At 38.3% G+C, this 19639-nt stretch overlaps 1 protein-coding gene across 1 annotated transcript in view; it reads right to left on the bottom strand.

Moving 5' to 3' along the window:
* ARHGAP42 (Rho GTPase activating protein 42) overlaps positions 1-19639 on the bottom strand; it is a 144488-nt gene that overhangs the window by 93134 nt on the left and 31715 nt on the right. The window contains exon 2 of the mRNA XM_071734314.1: positions 15341-15436. Coding sequence (XP_071590415.1) covers positions 15341-15436 — 96 coding nt within the window. The remainder of the gene's footprint in view (positions 1-15340; positions 15437-19639) is intronic.

Here is a 19639-nt window from a genome sequence, read left to right as displayed (position 1 = left end):
GTCCCTTATCTAAGGGACCCTAGATTTGGACACAATACTCCAGGTATTGTATGAGAGCAGAGTAGAATGGGAGAATCACCTCCCTTAACTTGCTGGACACACTTCTTTTGATGAAGCCCAGGATACAGTTGGCTTTCTGGACTGCAAGCACATATTGATGGCTCATGTTGAGCTTCTCATCAATCAGCACCCCTAAATTTCTTTTCCTCAGGACTGTCCTCAATCCATTCTCTGCCTAACCTGTAACTGTGCTTGGGATTGCCCCAACCCATGTAAAAGACCTTGCACTTGGTCTTGCTGGACTTCATGAGGTTCACATGGGCCCACCTCTCAAGCCTTTCTTAAGTCCCTCTGGGTAGCATTCCTTCCCTCCAGCATGTCAACCACACCACACAGCTCGGTGTCATCAGCAAACTTGGCACAGGCTGCCCAGAGAGGTTGTGGAGTCTCTGGAGGTTTTCAAAACACCCCTGGATGTGTTTCTGTGTAGCTTGCCCTAGGTGATCCTGCTCTGGCAGTGAGGTTGGACTAGATGATCACTAGAGGTCCCTTCCAACCCCTAACATTCTGTGATTCTATGATCTGATCCCTGGCTGCTTGGACAATTTCTCTGTATTCCCTCCCAGGCTGCCTGCCCTTTCTTCCACCCTCTGTAGGCTTCCTTTTTATGTTTGAATTTGTCCTGGAGCTCCTTGTTCATCCATGAAGGCCTCCTGGCATTCTTGCCTGACTTCCTCTTTGTTGGGATTGCATCATTCCTGGACTTGAAGGAAGTGATCCCTGAATATTAACCAGCATTCCTGGGCTCCTTTTCCCTCTAGGGCTTTATCTCACAGCACTTCAAGATTCTCTTCCTGTCTTTCCCCTTAGGCCCCCTCTGGTTGCAGATACGTGACAGTTCTGCCTGAGCAGGGTGGGCAGATGGCAAGATGCAGAGGGCAGAGCTCCCCAGGGGGCATCAGGATCCCTGGGACAGCTGGACCAGGACCCCACAGGGCTGGTGCTCCCCTCCACAACTGGGCCCCCCTCAGAATTTCAACACAGGGCAAAGGCAGAGTACACAAACCTAATTGTGGATTCTCAGCTCTCAAAAGGGAAAAAAACAAATATTACAGACATAATAATGCAAGGTGTTCTTCCAGATTTAAAAAGAGATCATTTAAAAATCAGAACCATGTGTGTCAGATAAAGCCTTCTGCTGTCATTCAGGAAGCCTGGGAATTACACACAGACCTCACAACCTTTTCTTAGTGACACTGCAACACTTTTATTTTGCTTCCTCTGCTCTTTTTAATGAGAGTAAACACAAAAAAAATTAAAGTGAACTTTGTAAATACAAAAGGGGGTGGGGGGAGGAAGGGTTAAGATTTTACGAGAGGGAAATGTCATGGGAATATGCTGATAAACTCTGAAAATGTACCTATAATATAAAGTATGAAATGTGACCTATTAAACACAGAGGTATTTTTAATTATGTTCATTCATCACAATTAAAACAGTTTGCAAGATGTTTTTTTCTCTAGCAATAATTTGCTGCAAATTTCTCTTGTTCAGAAGAACTACTCCCACTATGTTATTTAAAAAAATAATAAACCCAAATCAAACAAAAAACCAAGGAAAAAAAAAGCAAACCCTCTTTATTTGTAAAAGAAAAGTCTTTTAATTACTTGGATTCATAAAGCAGCAAAATAACAGTGCCCAAAGCTTAAACCTTAATGGTGTAGGTCAACAACATCTGTTTGTTTGGGGTTTTTTTGCAAAAACATGAATCTGTTGGATTTGGGGTTTTATCCCTATAATTTCAAACATACAGCTCCACAAACTGCTACACTCACATAATCAAAAGAGAACTGAAGCATAGTGTAGGGCTAAGTGAATAAGTGAGAAATGAAAAAGGGTAAGAATCTATTTATCTGAATTTATAGAATCTATTATTAAAAATATGCCTCATTTATGATCCAGAATTCTGGTTTACTGCATCAGAATTACTTGTGTAGATAATTGATCCCCTTAAAACAATGTGCATGGACATTATTGAAGCTACTCCATCAACAATAAGCTTTACAGTACATTGTTAACATTACGTTACATACAGTAAGTACCATGCCACCTACAATTAAAGAGAAAAAGAAAGCAGCATGCATGAATACTGAATTCAAAGATACAGTGCCAAGTTTGGAAGGCAATTTTCAAGCTGAGATAGAATGATAAGGCACTGTGAAAGACAGAATAAAAATAAATACTCTTTTCTGTGTAACAGTTTGTTGGTTTAACTTACACACATACAGTTTTAAATAATCAATAGGCAATTTTAAAATAATCTGAGGGAAATAAAATAACATTTTACAGTATTCTAAGCAGATATGACTACTGTCTTCAGATGCATGAATGTCAGCATAGAAAAAAATATGCACATAGAAATATGTAATTCTTTTCTTACAATAACTTATTTATAAGAGGAGAAAATGTGCAAGCCTGTCAAGAGATTTCCTTGTATATTCCTGATCTGATGAAGGAAATGCCAGGACTGTGCTGTGCATTGCTCCCAAAACACTTTGGCAGAAAGGTCAGTCAAGTACCTCCTTTCTCCAGAGCTGGTTGTATCTGGCACAAATATTAGCTATCTGCTATAGCTTGAGCACGAACTTCATCTAATGTATGAGTTCCAATTGAGTTCTTCCCAGCAAGTAAAACATTATTAAATCAGAAGTGAAGTTGGACCTAAGACCCATAAGGAAATTTCCTAAGGATTAACATTTGCTTACTAGACTTCAATGACAAAGCAGAATAAAAGTAAAACCTGTAAGTGCCAGTGTCTAGGAGAACAAACTTTTTTTTCCACTTTTAATATTAAAGTAAGTATATTATTAAGTAGCTCCTAATTCAAAGACCTATTTCCAGAACTTTTAATGATTAGCATTGGTTGCAGCCACAAATAATATTTCAAGCAGTTTTCAAAAACCCCACATCAAATAACATTTCCATCCTTCTTTCTATTGTCTTAAGCCATACTGAAAAAGTATGGGAAGGGGGGAGCAAGGCAGGGTGTGTGGAAATTTGGACAAGAGGAGCAACAGATGGTTTCCTGATCAAGCAGAGAAAACACACATTTCAGATTAACTTTGACAGGCCATCACAAGTATCTAGAATAAAGAGACAATTACCTGCTTTCTCAGTACTTTCTACCTGACAAGAATTGTGGATGTCAGAAAAGCCACATAGGATCCATAGTGTGTATCTGATAGTAAATAAACTGAATGTCCCAAAACATCACCTCTGTGGAAAGTTTTCAACATGCTAAAATGTAAATCCAAAGAAGAAATGTCTTGAAACCAGGTTCCCAAAGCCTCACATTCTCTTTATCTTTTCATATGAAGGATGGGGAAGGTCTAGGGGGAAAGTCTTACGAGGAGAGGCTACGGGAAGGTTTGTTTAGCCTGAAGGAGACTTGGGGAGGACCTTATCAGTCTCTACAGCTACCTGAAGGGAGGTTGTAGTCAGGTGGGGGTCAGGCTCTTCCCCCAGGCAACCTGTGACAGGACGAGAGGGCATGGCCTGAAGCTGTACCAGGGGAGGTTTAGGTTGGGTATCAGAAAGCACTTCCTCATAGAGAAGGTGATCAGGCATTGGAATGGACTGCCCAGGGAAGTGGTGGAGTCACCATCCCTGGAGGTGTTTAAGGAAAGGCTGAATGTGCCACGGTCTAGCCTGTGTGGTAGGGTTGGGTCATAGGCGGGGCTTGATGATCTCACAGATCTTTTCCAGCCTCTGTGACAGTCTCATCTTACAGAACACAGATGTCCTTTACCACTGTCACAAGCTGGACTGCTTTGTTAGCAATTCTTTTTCTTCCTTTTTCCCCCACTGAATAAAGTCTGTAATATGTGGAAAGCTTGTAAAGTCTGTAATACATTCAGCATAGGCAACAAACAGGGGGAGCTGGAAGCCAGGATCCATCAGGAAAATTATGACATAGTGGCTGTAACAGAAACATGGTTGAATGCCTCACCTCTCCACCCTCTGCTGGGTGCAGGAGGAAACATAGTGACAAAGGATGAGAAAAAAAAAGGTGCTGAAGTGGTTAATGAATTCCTTTCATCAGTCTTTAGCAACAGGGCCAGTTATAAAGAAGGGATCCAACTCCCTAAGATAGGAGACAAGGGACCACGAGCAGTATGACCTCCCCACAATCCAGGAGGCGATGGTCAGTTACCTGCTGTACCATACAGATCCATGGGGCCCTGTCCATAGATCTATGGGGCCAGACGGGATGCTCCCAAGGGTGCTGAAAGTGGTAGGGGTGCTCACCAAGCCACTTTCCATCATTTACCAGCAGTCCTGACTGACTGTAGAGGTACCAGCAGATTGGAAATCATCAAACATAACCCTCATATATAAGAAGGGATGGAAGGATGATGCAGGAAATTACAGACCTGTTAATGTGACTTCAGTACTGGGGAAGCTGATGGATCATGAAGGGCAGGTCCTATTTAACTAACCTGATCTCCTTCTAGGACAGGGTGACCTGCACATTGGACAAGGGAAGGGCTATGGATGTGTCTACTTTGACTTTAGCAAGGCCTCTGACACAGTTTCCCAACATTCGCCTACAGAAGCTGTCAGCTCATGGCTTGGATGTGCACACCCTTCAATGGATAAAAAACTGGTTGGATGGCTGGGTCCAAAGCCACCAGTGGAGTTAAATCCAGTTGGCAGATGATCATGAGTGGTGTCACCCAGGGCTCAGTGCTGGGACCATACCTGTTTAATATCTTTATTGATGATTTGGATGAGAGGATGAGATGAGGGATGAGATGATTTGGATGAGGGAGGCTCTGCGGAGGGATCCAGACAGGCTTTATCAATGGGCCAAGACAAATAGCATGAGTTTCAAAAAGGCCAAATGTCAGGTCCTACACTTCAGCCACAGCAAGCCCCACCAACCTTACAGGCTTGGGAAAGAGTGGCTGGAGAGCTGCACAGCAGAGAGGGACCTGGGGTGCTGACTGACAGGCAGCTGAACATGAGCCAACAGTGTGCCCTGTTTGCCAAGAAGGCAAATGACATTCTGGCCAGCATCAGGGACAGTGCAACGATCAGGGCCAGGGAGGTGATCTTACTCTTGGACTCAGCCTTGGTGAGGCAGCACCTTAGGTACTGGGTACAGTTTTGGGCACCACAGTATAGGAAGGTCATCGAGGTGCTAAAGAGGGTGCAAAGAAGGGCAACCAAACTGATTAGGGGTCTGGAGAACAGATCTTATAAGGAGAGGCTGAGGGAGCTGGGGCTGTTCAGCCTGGAGAAGAGAAGGCTCAGGGGAGACCTCAGTGTGCTCTACAATTACCCAAAATGAGGTTGTAGTGAGGGTGGTGTTGGTCTCTTCTCCCCAGTGACTAGTGCTAAGACAAGAGGTAATTAGTTCAAGTTGTGCCAGGGGAGGTTCAGATAAGGTATTAGGAAAAATTTAATCACCAAAAGAGTGGTGAAGCATTGGAACAGGATGCCCAGAAAGGTGGTGAAGTCACCATCCCTGAGGGTTTTCAAAGAGAGGGTAGATGTGGTGTTTCGGGAGATGATCCAATCTCAATAAAATCATCCAATTTCAAGGATATTTTATCCTGTCTTAACACAGACATGCCCATAAGAAAAAATAAATAGCAACTATGGCTGTAAGCACTAGATATTCCCAAGGATCACAACTTAATAGTAGTGATTTTGTTTACTGTGGCAATTCCCACCTTGAACTGTGAGGAATAGTATTTTGCCTTACAAAAATATATCAAAATTTGCCAAGAAAATTCATTATGATACTTTTCTTTCCTGATGTATGAGACAAAGAGACAGAGAGATCAAGATTACTGGTCTAAAACTTCTGCAAAGAAACTACACAAATGAGGAAGCAAGAAAAATTACAAAATTAAGATCTTTACACCCAAATTTATGCCTGAAGGACTACACATCGTTCTCAAACACGATCTCATCTTCTGCTACACACTGGTGAGCAGAGAACTTTATCAAAGCACAGCTACTGAAATCCATGTAGCTATAAGTAAACAAACAAAATTCCAAGTCTTTTTGCTATTTCAAGTTTAAACACTGTAAAACAAAATCAGAAATTAAACTATCACAGATTCAGGAACAGTCTTTCCACTTGACTTCCCCTGGTTTGAGAGACCTTCAATACCCATATGTTTTTAGGGAGTGTTCCCCATGAACAGAAGTTTAAAATCCTTCCATTACTGACCATATACCAGGCACAAGTATGAATAGTCTTCCGGGTTTTGTCAAATTATGGAGGAAAGACAAACCAGCAGAGAAGGCCAACAAGTTCCACAGTAACAATGGAACCTCCTGGCTGAGGTTCCTGCCTCTAAGTGCAGACTAATACATGAACCATATAAGGCAACAAATCATGATCTAAACTTAATCAAAGTCCAAAGCTTTGTAAGATTTGTTTGCTTGTATGGTAGAGTAGGTTTGTACCATATTAGGTAACTGGAATTTTTACTCCAAAGTATTTTCATCTTGCAATGAGCAAATATAGCAAGGTATTTTATGAAGGTTTTTTTTTCCTAAACATATGTACAGCATAAAATGCAAGGCTGCTATTAGAAGGAAAAATTCTTTATCCATTACAGTATTTTACAGAAACAATTATTTGTCAGCACACCTATCTAAATCCAGTTACAAACAGTATAATACTCAAGAATTCTTTGCTATAAAAAGTATCTTTTTTGTCATAAATATTTAAACAAGGATACATAAGCCTTGTACAAAAGTTAAAATAATGCTTAAACAAGACATTTACACTTTCCACTCCAATCCTTTTCAACAAAAGTCTACCAAAAAAGCTATGTTTATATACAAACCAAGATGACTTGCAGGAAATTCAGGTTATCTAGAATTTTCATATTCAATGTCAGCGCTTGTTAAACACTACACTTGGAGAGATTACCTTAAGACATGCAAAGTTACAAAATTTAAATAAATCCAATTGCTTGACTTAATATTGGTAACTTGCCATGCTCCACTCATGCAGAACCTCACAAAGCAATTATAAATAGAAAATTCTAGATGGATCAAACAAGGGAAAAATGTTTCCTAGATTTCTCAAAGTTTATAATGGTTATCTCACAGTATCTTAGAAAAAAAAACCCAACAAGAGACCAAAACACCCCAAACAATTATTCAAATACCACCACCAGCACACTTTTAACATTTTATTAAAAGAATCTGCAACACATCTACCCGGTGTTAGTGTTCTATTCTGCTTATAAATGCAGCAATTAGTTTGAAAATGCATAATTCAATTTGGAAATTTATCTTGTGCAGCATGAATCCTTCAACACAATTATTCAATACAACAGCAGTAGAGATGTAGTTGAAAAATTCTATTCTAGACTTTATTAGCTTATAAACTCTCCAATATGGGGCATCCTGAATTGACAGCTGAAGCATTTTTAAATTATCTAAGCAATTCCTTCATTTTTTTTCAGGAACATGACAATCAATGGATCCTCCCAGACAGCCACTTGATTTTACAAAGCACTGTATCAAAATCTTTCCATGAATTAGTAAACCACTCTTATTTTCTGTCCCCTCCCTTCTATGCTTCTGTGAAGGTGTGAACGTTTTTGGGATCAGCCACAAGGAATCTATTTTCACCATGTTCTCACAGAATAATGATTTAGATAACTGGTCATTAAGAAATACTCCATCTCTATGCCACTACAAAATAAGGCTTAAAATTATCATATCTGCCAAAGAGACTTCAGCCTCTGTTTCTACCTTACAGGACCACATGCATGGCAGTCTTGGGGATGGGCTCCATAGCTGCATAGGAGATGGGGACCAATATTCAATACATTATCTTCTTTATGAAGTCATCTTAAAGTGTCTCTGGGGACCTACTCTGAAACCCTAGCACCTTGAACTGGTCCTTATTGAAATTAACTTCCTATACTGCAAAAATCAATTTAATAAAATTCATCTTTACCTTAACTAAATTATCATTTGACTTGTTATAGATTAGACTTCTCCAGAGTTAACTGATATGCACAGCCTGCCAGATAAACAGCTGCTTCAGAAATTATGGAATATTAGGAAACTGATAAGATCAAAGATTATGGTTAAACCAGAGATTCTTTCAACCCTCTCCTGCTTTCCTTTGTGCCTCCTTCCCTAAATGCCACTAGAAAAAATGAACATTGTCTATGAAGCCAAGTCTTTCATTCTACAAAAAAAATTGCTACTTCATACTCAAGGTTTTTTTAATGACTGAATAACAAGACAATGTGGGAAAAAACACTGGACAATGTAATATTAAGCTGCAAAAGTAATATTCAAACCCAGCATTCCATAAACAAAGACACTAGAACTATGACTACATTTCATGCTTGCCAATCCCTGATTCTTCAGAGACACATTCATACTTTAAATGATGAGAAAAAACCTGATACCTCAATCTTTCCAGCTGTACAAACCCTGTTTGTGTGTGGCTCTTTGTGGGTGCTGAAATAGTGTTAGTGAAAGGAAAATCAACATACTAAGAATTCATCTGTTTTTCTGATTTGTAAAATTGAATGTGCTTATTACTTCAATGGTGAACTGCTTCAATTAGGAAAAATATCACCTAACAGTTTGACAAATATTAGGCTTTTCCATAATTTTTTTTTTTTTTTTTAATAATGGGGCCTACACAGGAATTGAGGAATTCCTGTGCTTAGAACTCTAAGCTCTACTAAGGCTTTGGATTTCAGAAAGTACAAATCCTTCATCTTATTTGCTCAAACCTGACAATGAATATCTCAAAGCTCAGCTGATCAAACCACAACCTATTTTTAAAAAGAAGCATCTATTGCTCAAGAGGTATACTAATTTGGTATAACTCTAAGCTGTAATGCCTATATATACAATACACTAGAAGTGCATTATACACAGCAATGGTATGTACCAGTTATTTTCAAACCAACTTTGCAAGGCAATTCTCTAGTCCTCAGACTGCCTCCCCACAGATATTCACACAGGGATGCCCAACTCTAGAAATAGCAAAACTAAGTGATGAAGAAGGGAAGTGGTGTTTTGATGGCATGGAACAAGGACAATGAAGTAGAATGCATCTACATCAGTCCAAGAAATCAGACCATTTATGAGGAATGCAACTGATACTTCATCTTCATCTGTGAGTGCCATGTACTTGTCTATTCCACTGTTCAGATGATATTTTGATTAATTTAATCTCCTTTACAGAACACACCAGGCCAGCTGAAGCTATTACAGCCCATTACCTGCATCAACCTCTTCCTGTAAACAATATGAGCTCTGAGGTAAGCAGCAGCGTCAGACAGCACAGTTTTCAGTACAATATATTAAAATGAACTAGCATGAATTTTAGACTCCCCTGGCACACCAGGATTTGCAGAGACACAGGAGATGTACTTCACAGCCAGCATAGTCCTGCCACAGAAGAAGGGCAAGACAGAGAATAGTTAGTAACTGTATCACTACCCCAGTCTAATTGTTTTCACTTGAATATGCATCTTAAGATAACAGGGAATGGAGCATGAAAATTTTCCTTAACAACCTTGTGATAGGGATCCTGGAGAAGCAGAAAAATAAAAAGGCCTGTGTTACCTTATTTACCTTTCCCTCCTGCACAGATAAAGGTCTTTCACAACATCATTTAATTTCCTGCTTTGTCAAGCTCTCTGTCAAGCTTCCCCACAAAGGACAAGAATTCTGGGCTGGACCAACAGAATTCCAGCCTTCTCTTCCTGCTTTTTTGAAGCCTGTATGGGATCCTAGCACCAGCATAAAGTCACTCATTTCTTGGAGTTAAAAAACCCAATAGCACTCTGGAAACAGGTGGCATTTGTTTACATATGTAACAGCGATAAAAATATAGTGGTAGGAACAAATTTAACAAGTTTTAAACAAATGCATCAGGTATTTCACAACCTGATAGTGCTAAGTTCCTCCCCTACTTTGTTACTGTTTAACTTTTGTAGTTAAAATAATACAATCAGAGTACCAAATAACCCTGTTCAGATCTTGCAAGTAGCTCATGCACAGTTGCTTTGAAACCTAAAAAGTTCACCTTAAAATTCATCCTTCCAACTGGAAGAAAAAGCCCTGGCAAATCTACGCAGGCAATTACTGTGGAAAAACAGCATACAATCTTTCTATGCAAATTCATTCTCAGTTGGAAATAGTTTTCTATGCTAATTCAGGACACAACCCTTCCCCCCCATGCCCCTGAATAAAAAGAAACAGCCTTTTGTAAATATGCTTGTCTCTAATGTATTCCAATAGGTCAAAAAACTCAAACACTAAGAAAATTACTGGTATGATGACTATACTAAAAAAAAAAATAAAAATCCACCCTCGCAACTCCACCCTCAAGACGGCTGCAAGGTCCTCATTGTTCCTTGGTTTGGATAAGGCATTAGTAAACCTGAGCATCTGGAATTCATTTCAGACTTATTTGGTACCTGATAATTCCATTCAGAAATCTGGTTACGAATGGGAACCGAGTGCAAAGTACATAGAATATTAACCCTACAGAGAACTTCCTGGAACATCAAAGCTAACCTCAAGTGATTAAGGAGATGTTCTGTAAGATAATTAAGTGAATCAGACAGTAGACGGCTCAGTGGTATTTGATAAATAATTCCAAAACAGCCATGCAAATTCAAGAAGCCATTGCACACCACAAAAAACAGGTAAGTGGCCTGCACTTGTGACTACCCTGACAGCAGCTTCTAAGGGTCCTGATTTAAGCTGCTGAGTGGATCCAAAAGTCTCCTAACTTGGAGACTGCAATGTCCACAGATTGATTAGTCAAGATTTGCCTCCACACACCTCAAGAAGGCATGAAGCTTATATATATTTTAAGACTGATTCACGAGCAGTTTGTACCATTAAAAAATGGAATTTACCCTATTTTAGTGCCAACTGACCTTTTACATCTTTATAAGCGACAGAGGAAAAAGAAACTTTCTGACTTTCTCTTATGTGTGCAGTTTTATAGACAAAGTTCCCAAGACAGATGTATTTGCTGCTTTGAACGACAGGATGCTTGTCCTCTGACAGAATCTCCAAGAGGGAAGAGCAGCTGCTAACTCAAAAGCACTGTGCACGTGGCTGCACACCACAAGTAAAAAAGACTCAGTGTCACGAATTGCTGCTCAACTCCAACAAGAGAGCCCTAAGAAGCACTGCACTCTCACAAACTACTACTATTAAGGCTTTTTTTATTTTTTATTTTTATTTCTTCCCAGTACATTTTAGTTGATTTTTCAGCGCTCAACTTGAAACTACGTGCTGTGTTGAACATAATTGCTTAGTGTGAGTTAACAGTTCTGTAGATGGTTAGTTGCTAGAAATTTTAATAATCCCATGAATGACTTAAGGTGTGAGTCTGCAAAGATCACACGAGCCACAGCTGCTGGCAGCAAGAGGAAAATTTAGTTCCCTCAAGGAAATACAACACATTTTAGAATATCTGACATATTCCTCATGGCTTCATTAATGATGATTTCATGGTTTACCATAATCCTTTTATTTTCCTAAAGCAAGTATCTGATGCCACCTGGAACATCTATAATTGTCTTCAGTGAAAAAAATTAAAACTGAATTGCCACAGTGAAACACACCTATTTCAGTGTTTTTTCCTAAATAGCATCCATTAATAATAATAATAATAATAATAATAATAATAATAATAATAATAATAATAATAATTATAATAATTATAATAATAATAATAATAATAATAATAATAATAATAATAATAATAAATTCTGGTATTCTGGCATTTTATTTTAGTGTTTATATATCTTGGTTTCATTTAATTCTGAAGAGCAGTCTTACACTGCTGGTTTAAATCTCACTGATCTCTAACTAGCCATAATACAACATAGACAAGAACTTGTGAAAGAAACAATTTAGGTCCACTGACCTAAATCATAATTTTTATTGTTTTCATTTGTATCAGCCACAATCCAGATAAAAAAAGCAGAAAAAAAAGGGGATAAGGACAGTAAAAGGAATTAAGTGACACAAGCTGGATATATTAGGAACAGATGAATTAGGCAAACCTACTCCTTGCAAAATGTACACCTGCACAGTGTATCCTGAGAAAAAGACACTTGCTCATTAAAAACATAGTTTTTGCACCTAAATATCTAAAATATTATATCTATATAATATATATATAACATATATACAATATATATTTTACATTTGTATACATATCTAAAAAAAGCAAATGGCAGAGTTGTAAAGTCTTGGCTATTTCAGATTGAGGAAAGCCCAGTTGTTAGCAAGATGGGGGAAGCAACATCCTCTCCCCTTAGAGTAAGTTACAACAAACTTTCATTACTACACCTTATAAGTACCAATGATTCACTGTCATGCACCATCCTATTTTTGCGTGGAAGATGAGCCTTTCTGCCTAACTTTTCAATTGCACAAAAAAATTACAGCTTGGCTGAATCACATGTACCTGGTGCTACTACCCACGTTTTAATATCAGTTAGTATGGCCCTATCAAATATTTTGGCCCTTGCCTTGCTGCAGATCACATGCTGCCACATGCATTTCAAAACAGAGGAAGACAACACTGGCAGCTGTTAGCTGCTTGTATTTTAATGAGAAAGGATAGCAAAGCAGTGGACCCTGGTTTCCCAAACAATTTACTGTCAAATCTCTGAAAATATGAAAAAGCTTTATATAGCAAAAATCCTCTGATGTTTCCATAAAAAAAAAAAAAAAAATAAAAAAAAAAAAAATAAAAAAAAATTGATTTCAGGAACAAGCTGGTCTGCTTCTCCCAGGAGGCCAGAGGAAAAGCTTACAACCCATGCACAAAGTGTCTGACTCTAAACTGCACATGGCATGTCTGAAAGTGGCTATGTAGATAAATCTGGGTACTAGCAACAACATGGAAAGATTTCATAAAACTCATTACACAGCCACAGACAGAGAAATTTTACGCCAAAAAAGAACAACATTTCTACTGAAGAAATATGCATTTGTAATTAAAAAGAAATCCTAAAAATTAGAAATCAAGGATGGGAATTAAAAAACCCCACTACACTAAATAATAGATGGATTAAAATCAATATCAACAACACCACCGTAATTCTGCATATACTGTGTCATGAAGCTTAATTAAAACCACTCCTCATTTATTTTGTTTAAATTGCTTATTGAGTGAGATGAGTTGTACAAGAACATCTAATAAGTCACAGGCTGTAGGAAATGCAAATAAAACTGGATGCTGTTATTAAAGCTCCGTCTGTGAGAAAAAGCAAAAAAATATGTTGTGCTTAGTTACTGAATAGGGACCTTCAACTCTGGTATATTCACATAGAAAAAAAAGTTCACTGAGCTTCCAAGTCAGTTTGAAATACTACTAGTAAGAAAGAAAAAGAAAAAAAAACTTAGTTGTACTTCTATTTTGAAAATAATTGTGGGTTTTTTTAATGCTGACAGAAGAAGCCTCACCCAGAGGGTAAATTTCCAGCACTAAGGTGGATTTGGATCAATTTGCCATTCTAAGATAGAAATAGAAATTTATTTCAAAACCTTCAAAATAGGCTCCTTATATTAAGGCCCTATTTATACAGTGGTTTTGTACAAAACTCATCAAGTCAGAGTACCATTGCAGACTGATGTAAAACTTCCCAGGGGCCTGTACAAGTTGCAGATAATCTTTAAAAAGGAGGTGAAGGCAGAAGGACTCACAGAGAGCAGAATTCTTCTGTACAAAGCTGTCTTTGATGATAAGCAAACATCTAGCTTGTTGGTGCATGTTAAAGATATGGACAAATTCTAGGTCACTGCTCAAGGGAGATCACTTAGCCTATAAAAGTACACAGTATCATTCAGCCTCCGTTAGACTAGAATTTGATTCCTGTCAGTTTACCTTTTATTCTTTGAAGTCTCTTTGATGTACATGACAATCCATCAGGCTGTGGGTGCTTTAGAAGCTAGAAATCTCTTCTTTGAAGCTCCAAGTGAAATAAATCAGCTGTCAAGCTTCACAAACTTTTTTTTTTCCCTAAATAGTTTTAAATGCCTGTTTAATATCTAAACAAGAAAACGTCTTGTCTTTGCTACATTTAAGTTACAAGTAAAATCAAAATTGTCCTTGTCCTCAGTCACCTCATTTTAAATGCTAAATTTTAAATGCTAAACCTTGTATCTTAAAAAGAGCTACTGATGAAATCTTATATATAACTGAGATAGTAGGTTTATTTTAAATGCAAAGAATACCTGAAAGTTAGCTTTAACAGCCAAGAAATAATAGGCAGAATGCCAAGGAGCATATACACACAATTCAATTTTTTGATCTCTCCAAGCTTGATACCCCTGAAGACTGTGTGCAGCTTTCTATCTGAACAGAAGGTGCTCATTGTTTTCACTTCTCCACTTTCCTGTGTCAGTAAATCTGCCCAGACAAAGGTTAGTGGAAGGCAGTGACCAAGTACCAGCCATCTTTGATGAGAGTCTCCTAACTATCACAGCATTGTAGGGTGAGGATCCTGCAAGCCTTGCCAGCAATAGCATGCAACTCAGACCTTTTGTCCAATGATTACTAACACAGTCAAGAAAAATGAAACATTGAAGGGAAAGGAGACTTAAAAATAGTTTATAATATGAGATATACTTGGAAAAGCCTAAATCTGAGTTTCCTCTCTGCACTACACGTCTTTTAAAAAATACTAACAAGTCCTACATTCCCTCATGTACTGCCAAATTTTTTATTTTTAGAAGCAACTACTTTTCAACAACTCTCTTCCTTCCTCTCAGATGTTTTGGGAGAGGCATGGAGGCCATGTGGTATGTAAGTCTCATGAGACTGAATTTAGGCATTCTGAAAACAATTATGGTCCAAGTTTCTCACCAATGGGAGCTAGAGCACTCCAGCTGCTGTGCTACTGCTCAAAAGCATCACTGCAACCATGACAATGCCTCGCAGGAAAGAGTGGCTGAATTTCTGAATACTGGAAATGCTTCCAGGATTAGGTCTGCTGAAGGAAAAATATACTCAAGGTATTAAGGAGGCTTATATTCAAATCAAAGTGAGCAGTTCAGTCCTGCAAATGCAGAAGTTCTGGATGTGAGCAGAGTTGTAAAATTAAGTAGCTAGTAAATTTTATTGGCAAAAGTCACAGAACTCTTGTATGAGTTGTACTTCATGATTTTTTTCTATTTTTGTTATTTGCTCCATTCTAAAAAAACTGTTAGCTGTTAATTATAATTGTGATACTGTATTAAATATGTAAGAAACAATCTAAAATACTTCTGCAACCAGAGCACAGAATATACTTACCAATATTAATTTCATCATCAGTTTCAGCATCTCCAATACACTCAAACTGGAAATCTTGTAAAGACTGTGAAAATTTTTGCACTGCCATTGATAAATCTAAAATTCAAGAGAAAGAAAAAAAGAAAATCAGAATTACTACACAAAAACTTCAATGGAAAAAAGTTTCATGCACTTCTGCATGAAACATTGTGTTTGTTTGCTTACAAAGTTCCCTTTCTAGCATATTTTTTAGATCATTATTTCAACCAGAAACACGCATCACCATTTAAAAATCAAAGCACCTGAGATATTCTAAAAAACTTTGAAACATGCTAAATGCAATATACACATATTATGTTGACAACTAAAGAACTGCTATAGTTATTGGAAAATAAGAAATTAGTATAAGAAATTAAAATCTAGCCACAAATTGCATGCATGAATAGACCACTGTGGTTGAAAATACAATATTAGTTTGCAAATTACAATAAAGCTCATGACTTTCTTTCTTAAAGATTAACATAATTGCACTATAATATTCTAATACACTAAAACATTATACAGTGTTCTGTAAAAGCTTTGTAAAAAGAAACCAAAGGGGAAAAAGCCCCTCGTGCTCACCTATCAACTAGGTTGTCAATCTGTTATGAGCATTATTTTCACAGAATTACACAGAGTGAATATTCAGCCCAAAGAAATATCAAACTAATTCAAACTTCACAGCATATAATTTCTTTAGAATTGTACACACTCCAACAACAACAAAAAACCACAAAACAAAAAATCCCAAACAAAAAAACCCTAAATGAAACAAAAACCAAAACACACAAACAAATCATAAATGCAGAATATCAATGTAACCACAGGAATCCATTATTTTCTTTGTTAGGTACAATAATAGCAAATGCAGAGATGAATGTGCAATAAATTAATCTAATCAAGACTTTAAAATGCTACCAGTCCAGGTAAACCCCCACAACCATCAACAATTCCTTATGATCCCTTGTGTATCTATTTTGAGGACAGAAAAATTGGCAATTAAGATTTAAATATCTGCTAAATCTAATCTAAAGTCACAGTAAGTATAAGTTATAAACAAAAGCCAAGCTATAAGTTCTGTTTCAAAAGCACTGCATATCTGTCTCTGTCCTTGGGGATGTTGAAAAGCCCTCTGGACATGGTCCTGTGCAACTGGCTCTGGGTGGCCCTGCTTGAGCAGGGAGATTGGACCAAATAAACTCCAGAGCTCCCTTCCAGCTTCAGCCATTTTGTGATTCTGTTTTTTTTTTCAACTCTCTGTTCTTGTAAAGCCATAAATACTCATTTTACTCAATGCTGGACACAAAATTAGAAGGCTAACCTTTTCCCTGTCAGGCATAAAACCTAGTATATAAATACATGAATTGGAATAATATCCTAAATCAAGAAACACAGCCAGAGAAAGAAGTGTCATTTAAATTTGCTAAATCTCCAACATTAAGAACCATTCCACTATCCTAAATGAAGTAAGGCTGACAATTTTTCAAACACCTCCAAATAAAAATCCGTATAGGAAAATGAGGAAAAATTGTATTTTTTAGTTCAAGGTAATCACTATCACACTACAGAATCCATAAGAGGATTTTGCCCCACCCCTGTATTTGCTCAGTGCCTGCTGCATTCATATTTTACCATGCAGCTATAGAGTACATCAGTCCAACAGCAGAACCAGCAGTGTTTAGACAATACCAACATGAAGAGATTTTATTGCCATTGGTACAAGACCATGGCACTGAGTGCCATATTCAGTCTCATCTTAAAAACTTTCAGGGATGGGGAATCCACCACCTCCCTGGGCAGCCCATTCCAATGCCTGACTACTCTCTCTGTACAGAATTTCTTCCTAAGTCCAAACTAGACCTCCCTTAGCAGAGCTTATGTCCATGCCCTCTTGTCTTACTGGCAGCTGCCTGGGAGAAGAGACCAACCCCCCGCCGGCTACACCCTCCTTTCAGGGAGTTGTAGAGAGTGATGAGGTCTCCCCTGAGCCTCCTCTTCTCCAGGCTGAACACACCCAGCTCCCTCAGCCCTTCCTCACAGGACTTGTGCTGGATCCCTTCACAGCCTCCTTATTCTGTATATTTATCTGATAAATAAATAAATAGGGTGTAAAGAATTGGGTAAACAAATTCTGAATCTTTTTTATTTAATGCGTGGAATACAGGAAATAATGTTCTTTCCTACCCCAAGGAAAGGTGTGCTCTGCACACCCTGCAGTCCACTCCCTCTTTGATCATTTAATATTGCTACAGGATTAAAAAAGTTAACTGTGTCAACCCTTCCAACCCTAGCCATTCTATGACTCCATGATTAATATGAATTATTTAGCAACTATTTTAAATATTTGAAAGACAAATATGAAATAATTTCTGACATCTTTTCTTTTTAAGCATATATTACAGATGTTATTTTTGAAGATTTATTAATGTTTCCACATTTAAAAATGGTGACGTTTTGTATTTTTGTAAATGGAAAAAAATAAATTTCCACAGTAAACAAAATCACAGAATCGTAAAGGCTGGAAAAGACCTCTAAGATCATCAAGTCCAACCATCCACCATCCACCACCGTACCAACTGACCCATGTGCTATAGTGCCACATCGAGATATATTTTTAACACCTCCAGGGATAGTGACTCCACCACTTCCCTGGGCAGCCTGCTCCAATTCTTAACCACTCATTCACTAAAAAAATTTTTTACTGCTATCCAATCTAAAACTTCCCTGGTGCAACTTGAAGCCATTTCCTCTTGTCCTATCACTGCTTACATGGGAGGAGAAACCAACACCACCTCCCTACAACCTCCTTCCAGGTAGTTGGAAATAGCAGTAAGGTCCACCCTCAGCCTTCTTTTCTTCAGACTAAATAACCCCAGTTCCCTCAGCCACTCCTCATAAGATTTGTTCTCAAGACTCTTCACCAGCTTTGTGAAAGTGAAGTTTCACCTTCTCTGGTCTCCCTCCAGCAACTCAGTGGAGTGGGCAGCCCAGAACTGAACAGAGTATTCGAAGTGTGGCCTCACCAGTGCTGAGTACAGGGGCACAACCACTTCCCTTCTCCTGTTCGCCACCCTATTCCTGATGCAGGCCAGGAAACTGTTGACCTCCTTGGCCACCTGGGCACACTGCTGGCTCATGTTCAGCCAGATGTCAACAAGCACCCCCCACCCCCCAAGGCCTTTTCCACCATGTAGCTTCCCAACCACTCTTCCCCAAGCTTGTAGCCTTAGCTTGTGACCCAAGTGCAGTACCAAACACTTGGCCTTGCTGAACCTCATACAATTGACTTCAGCCCATGGATCCAGCCTGTCCAGGTGTCACTACAGAGCCCTCCTGCCCTTAGGCAGATAGATCAACACTCCCACCCAACTTAGTATCATCTGCAAACTTAATTGATACCCTCATCCAAATCATTGATAAAGATACTCAACCAGTCAGCCTCAGAACAGTGTCCTGGGGAGCACTGCTTGTGAATGACAAGCTTCCTTTCAAGCTTTAATTCTACCCATGACACACTCCGTCCTTCACAGCATACTGACACTGGCAATTAAATTTGTAATCAAGTAAATTCATCTGTGGTTTCTTGACACTGAAATATCCTCTCATAAAAATATACTGTGTTCTCAATTAAGAGACCCACAGAATTACTGCATCCTTGCTGAGCATCTCCTACTGTTCTGTATGTGAAGATCAGATCAATAAATGTATTAAATTAGATGCTAAACACAAAATGTTTCCTACTGCTTTTATAGATGAAAAAAAATAGATCTATATAAGTTGAAGCAATGTGTTTTAGGCAAATACATCATCTTTGATACATAAGTAACTGATTATTCTACAGCTGTTAGAAAGACCTAAACTTTAATTTGTTCACAGCAAGAATGCTTTGAGTCTGAAGAGAAGAAACACAGATTTATTGTTGGCTGTTCCCTTAAGTTACTCCACTGAATCCTAAACCATTCTATAGTTTCTACATACCAGCTGATTCCTAAGAGAATTATATGGCCTTAAGGTGACTGAATGAAAAATATTCTATGTTGCAGTATCACTGAAATGTCAAAACTATCAATAATAGGAATGCAGATTAATTTCCTCTGGACAATAAAATAGGCACCCACAATGACCAGAACCTCTGTGAACAGTAAAGGAAATGAGGGAGCATGCACTCTCCCCTATCACTACTCCCCACGTGCAAGGCTCAGTGGAACAAATGTCAAGGGAAATGAAAACAAACAATAAAAATATCCAAGGTGGAGTCTTCATTTTATATCCTGGAATAGT

The sequence above is a fragment of the Heliangelus exortis genome, chromosome 1 (assembly GCF_036169615.1).
Source record: "Heliangelus exortis chromosome 1, bHelExo1.hap1, whole genome shotgun sequence".
Classification (NCBI taxonomy): Eukaryota; Metazoa; Chordata; class Aves; order Apodiformes; family Trochilidae; genus Heliangelus; species Heliangelus exortis.
This window is presented reverse-complemented; position numbering and strand designations above follow the sequence as displayed.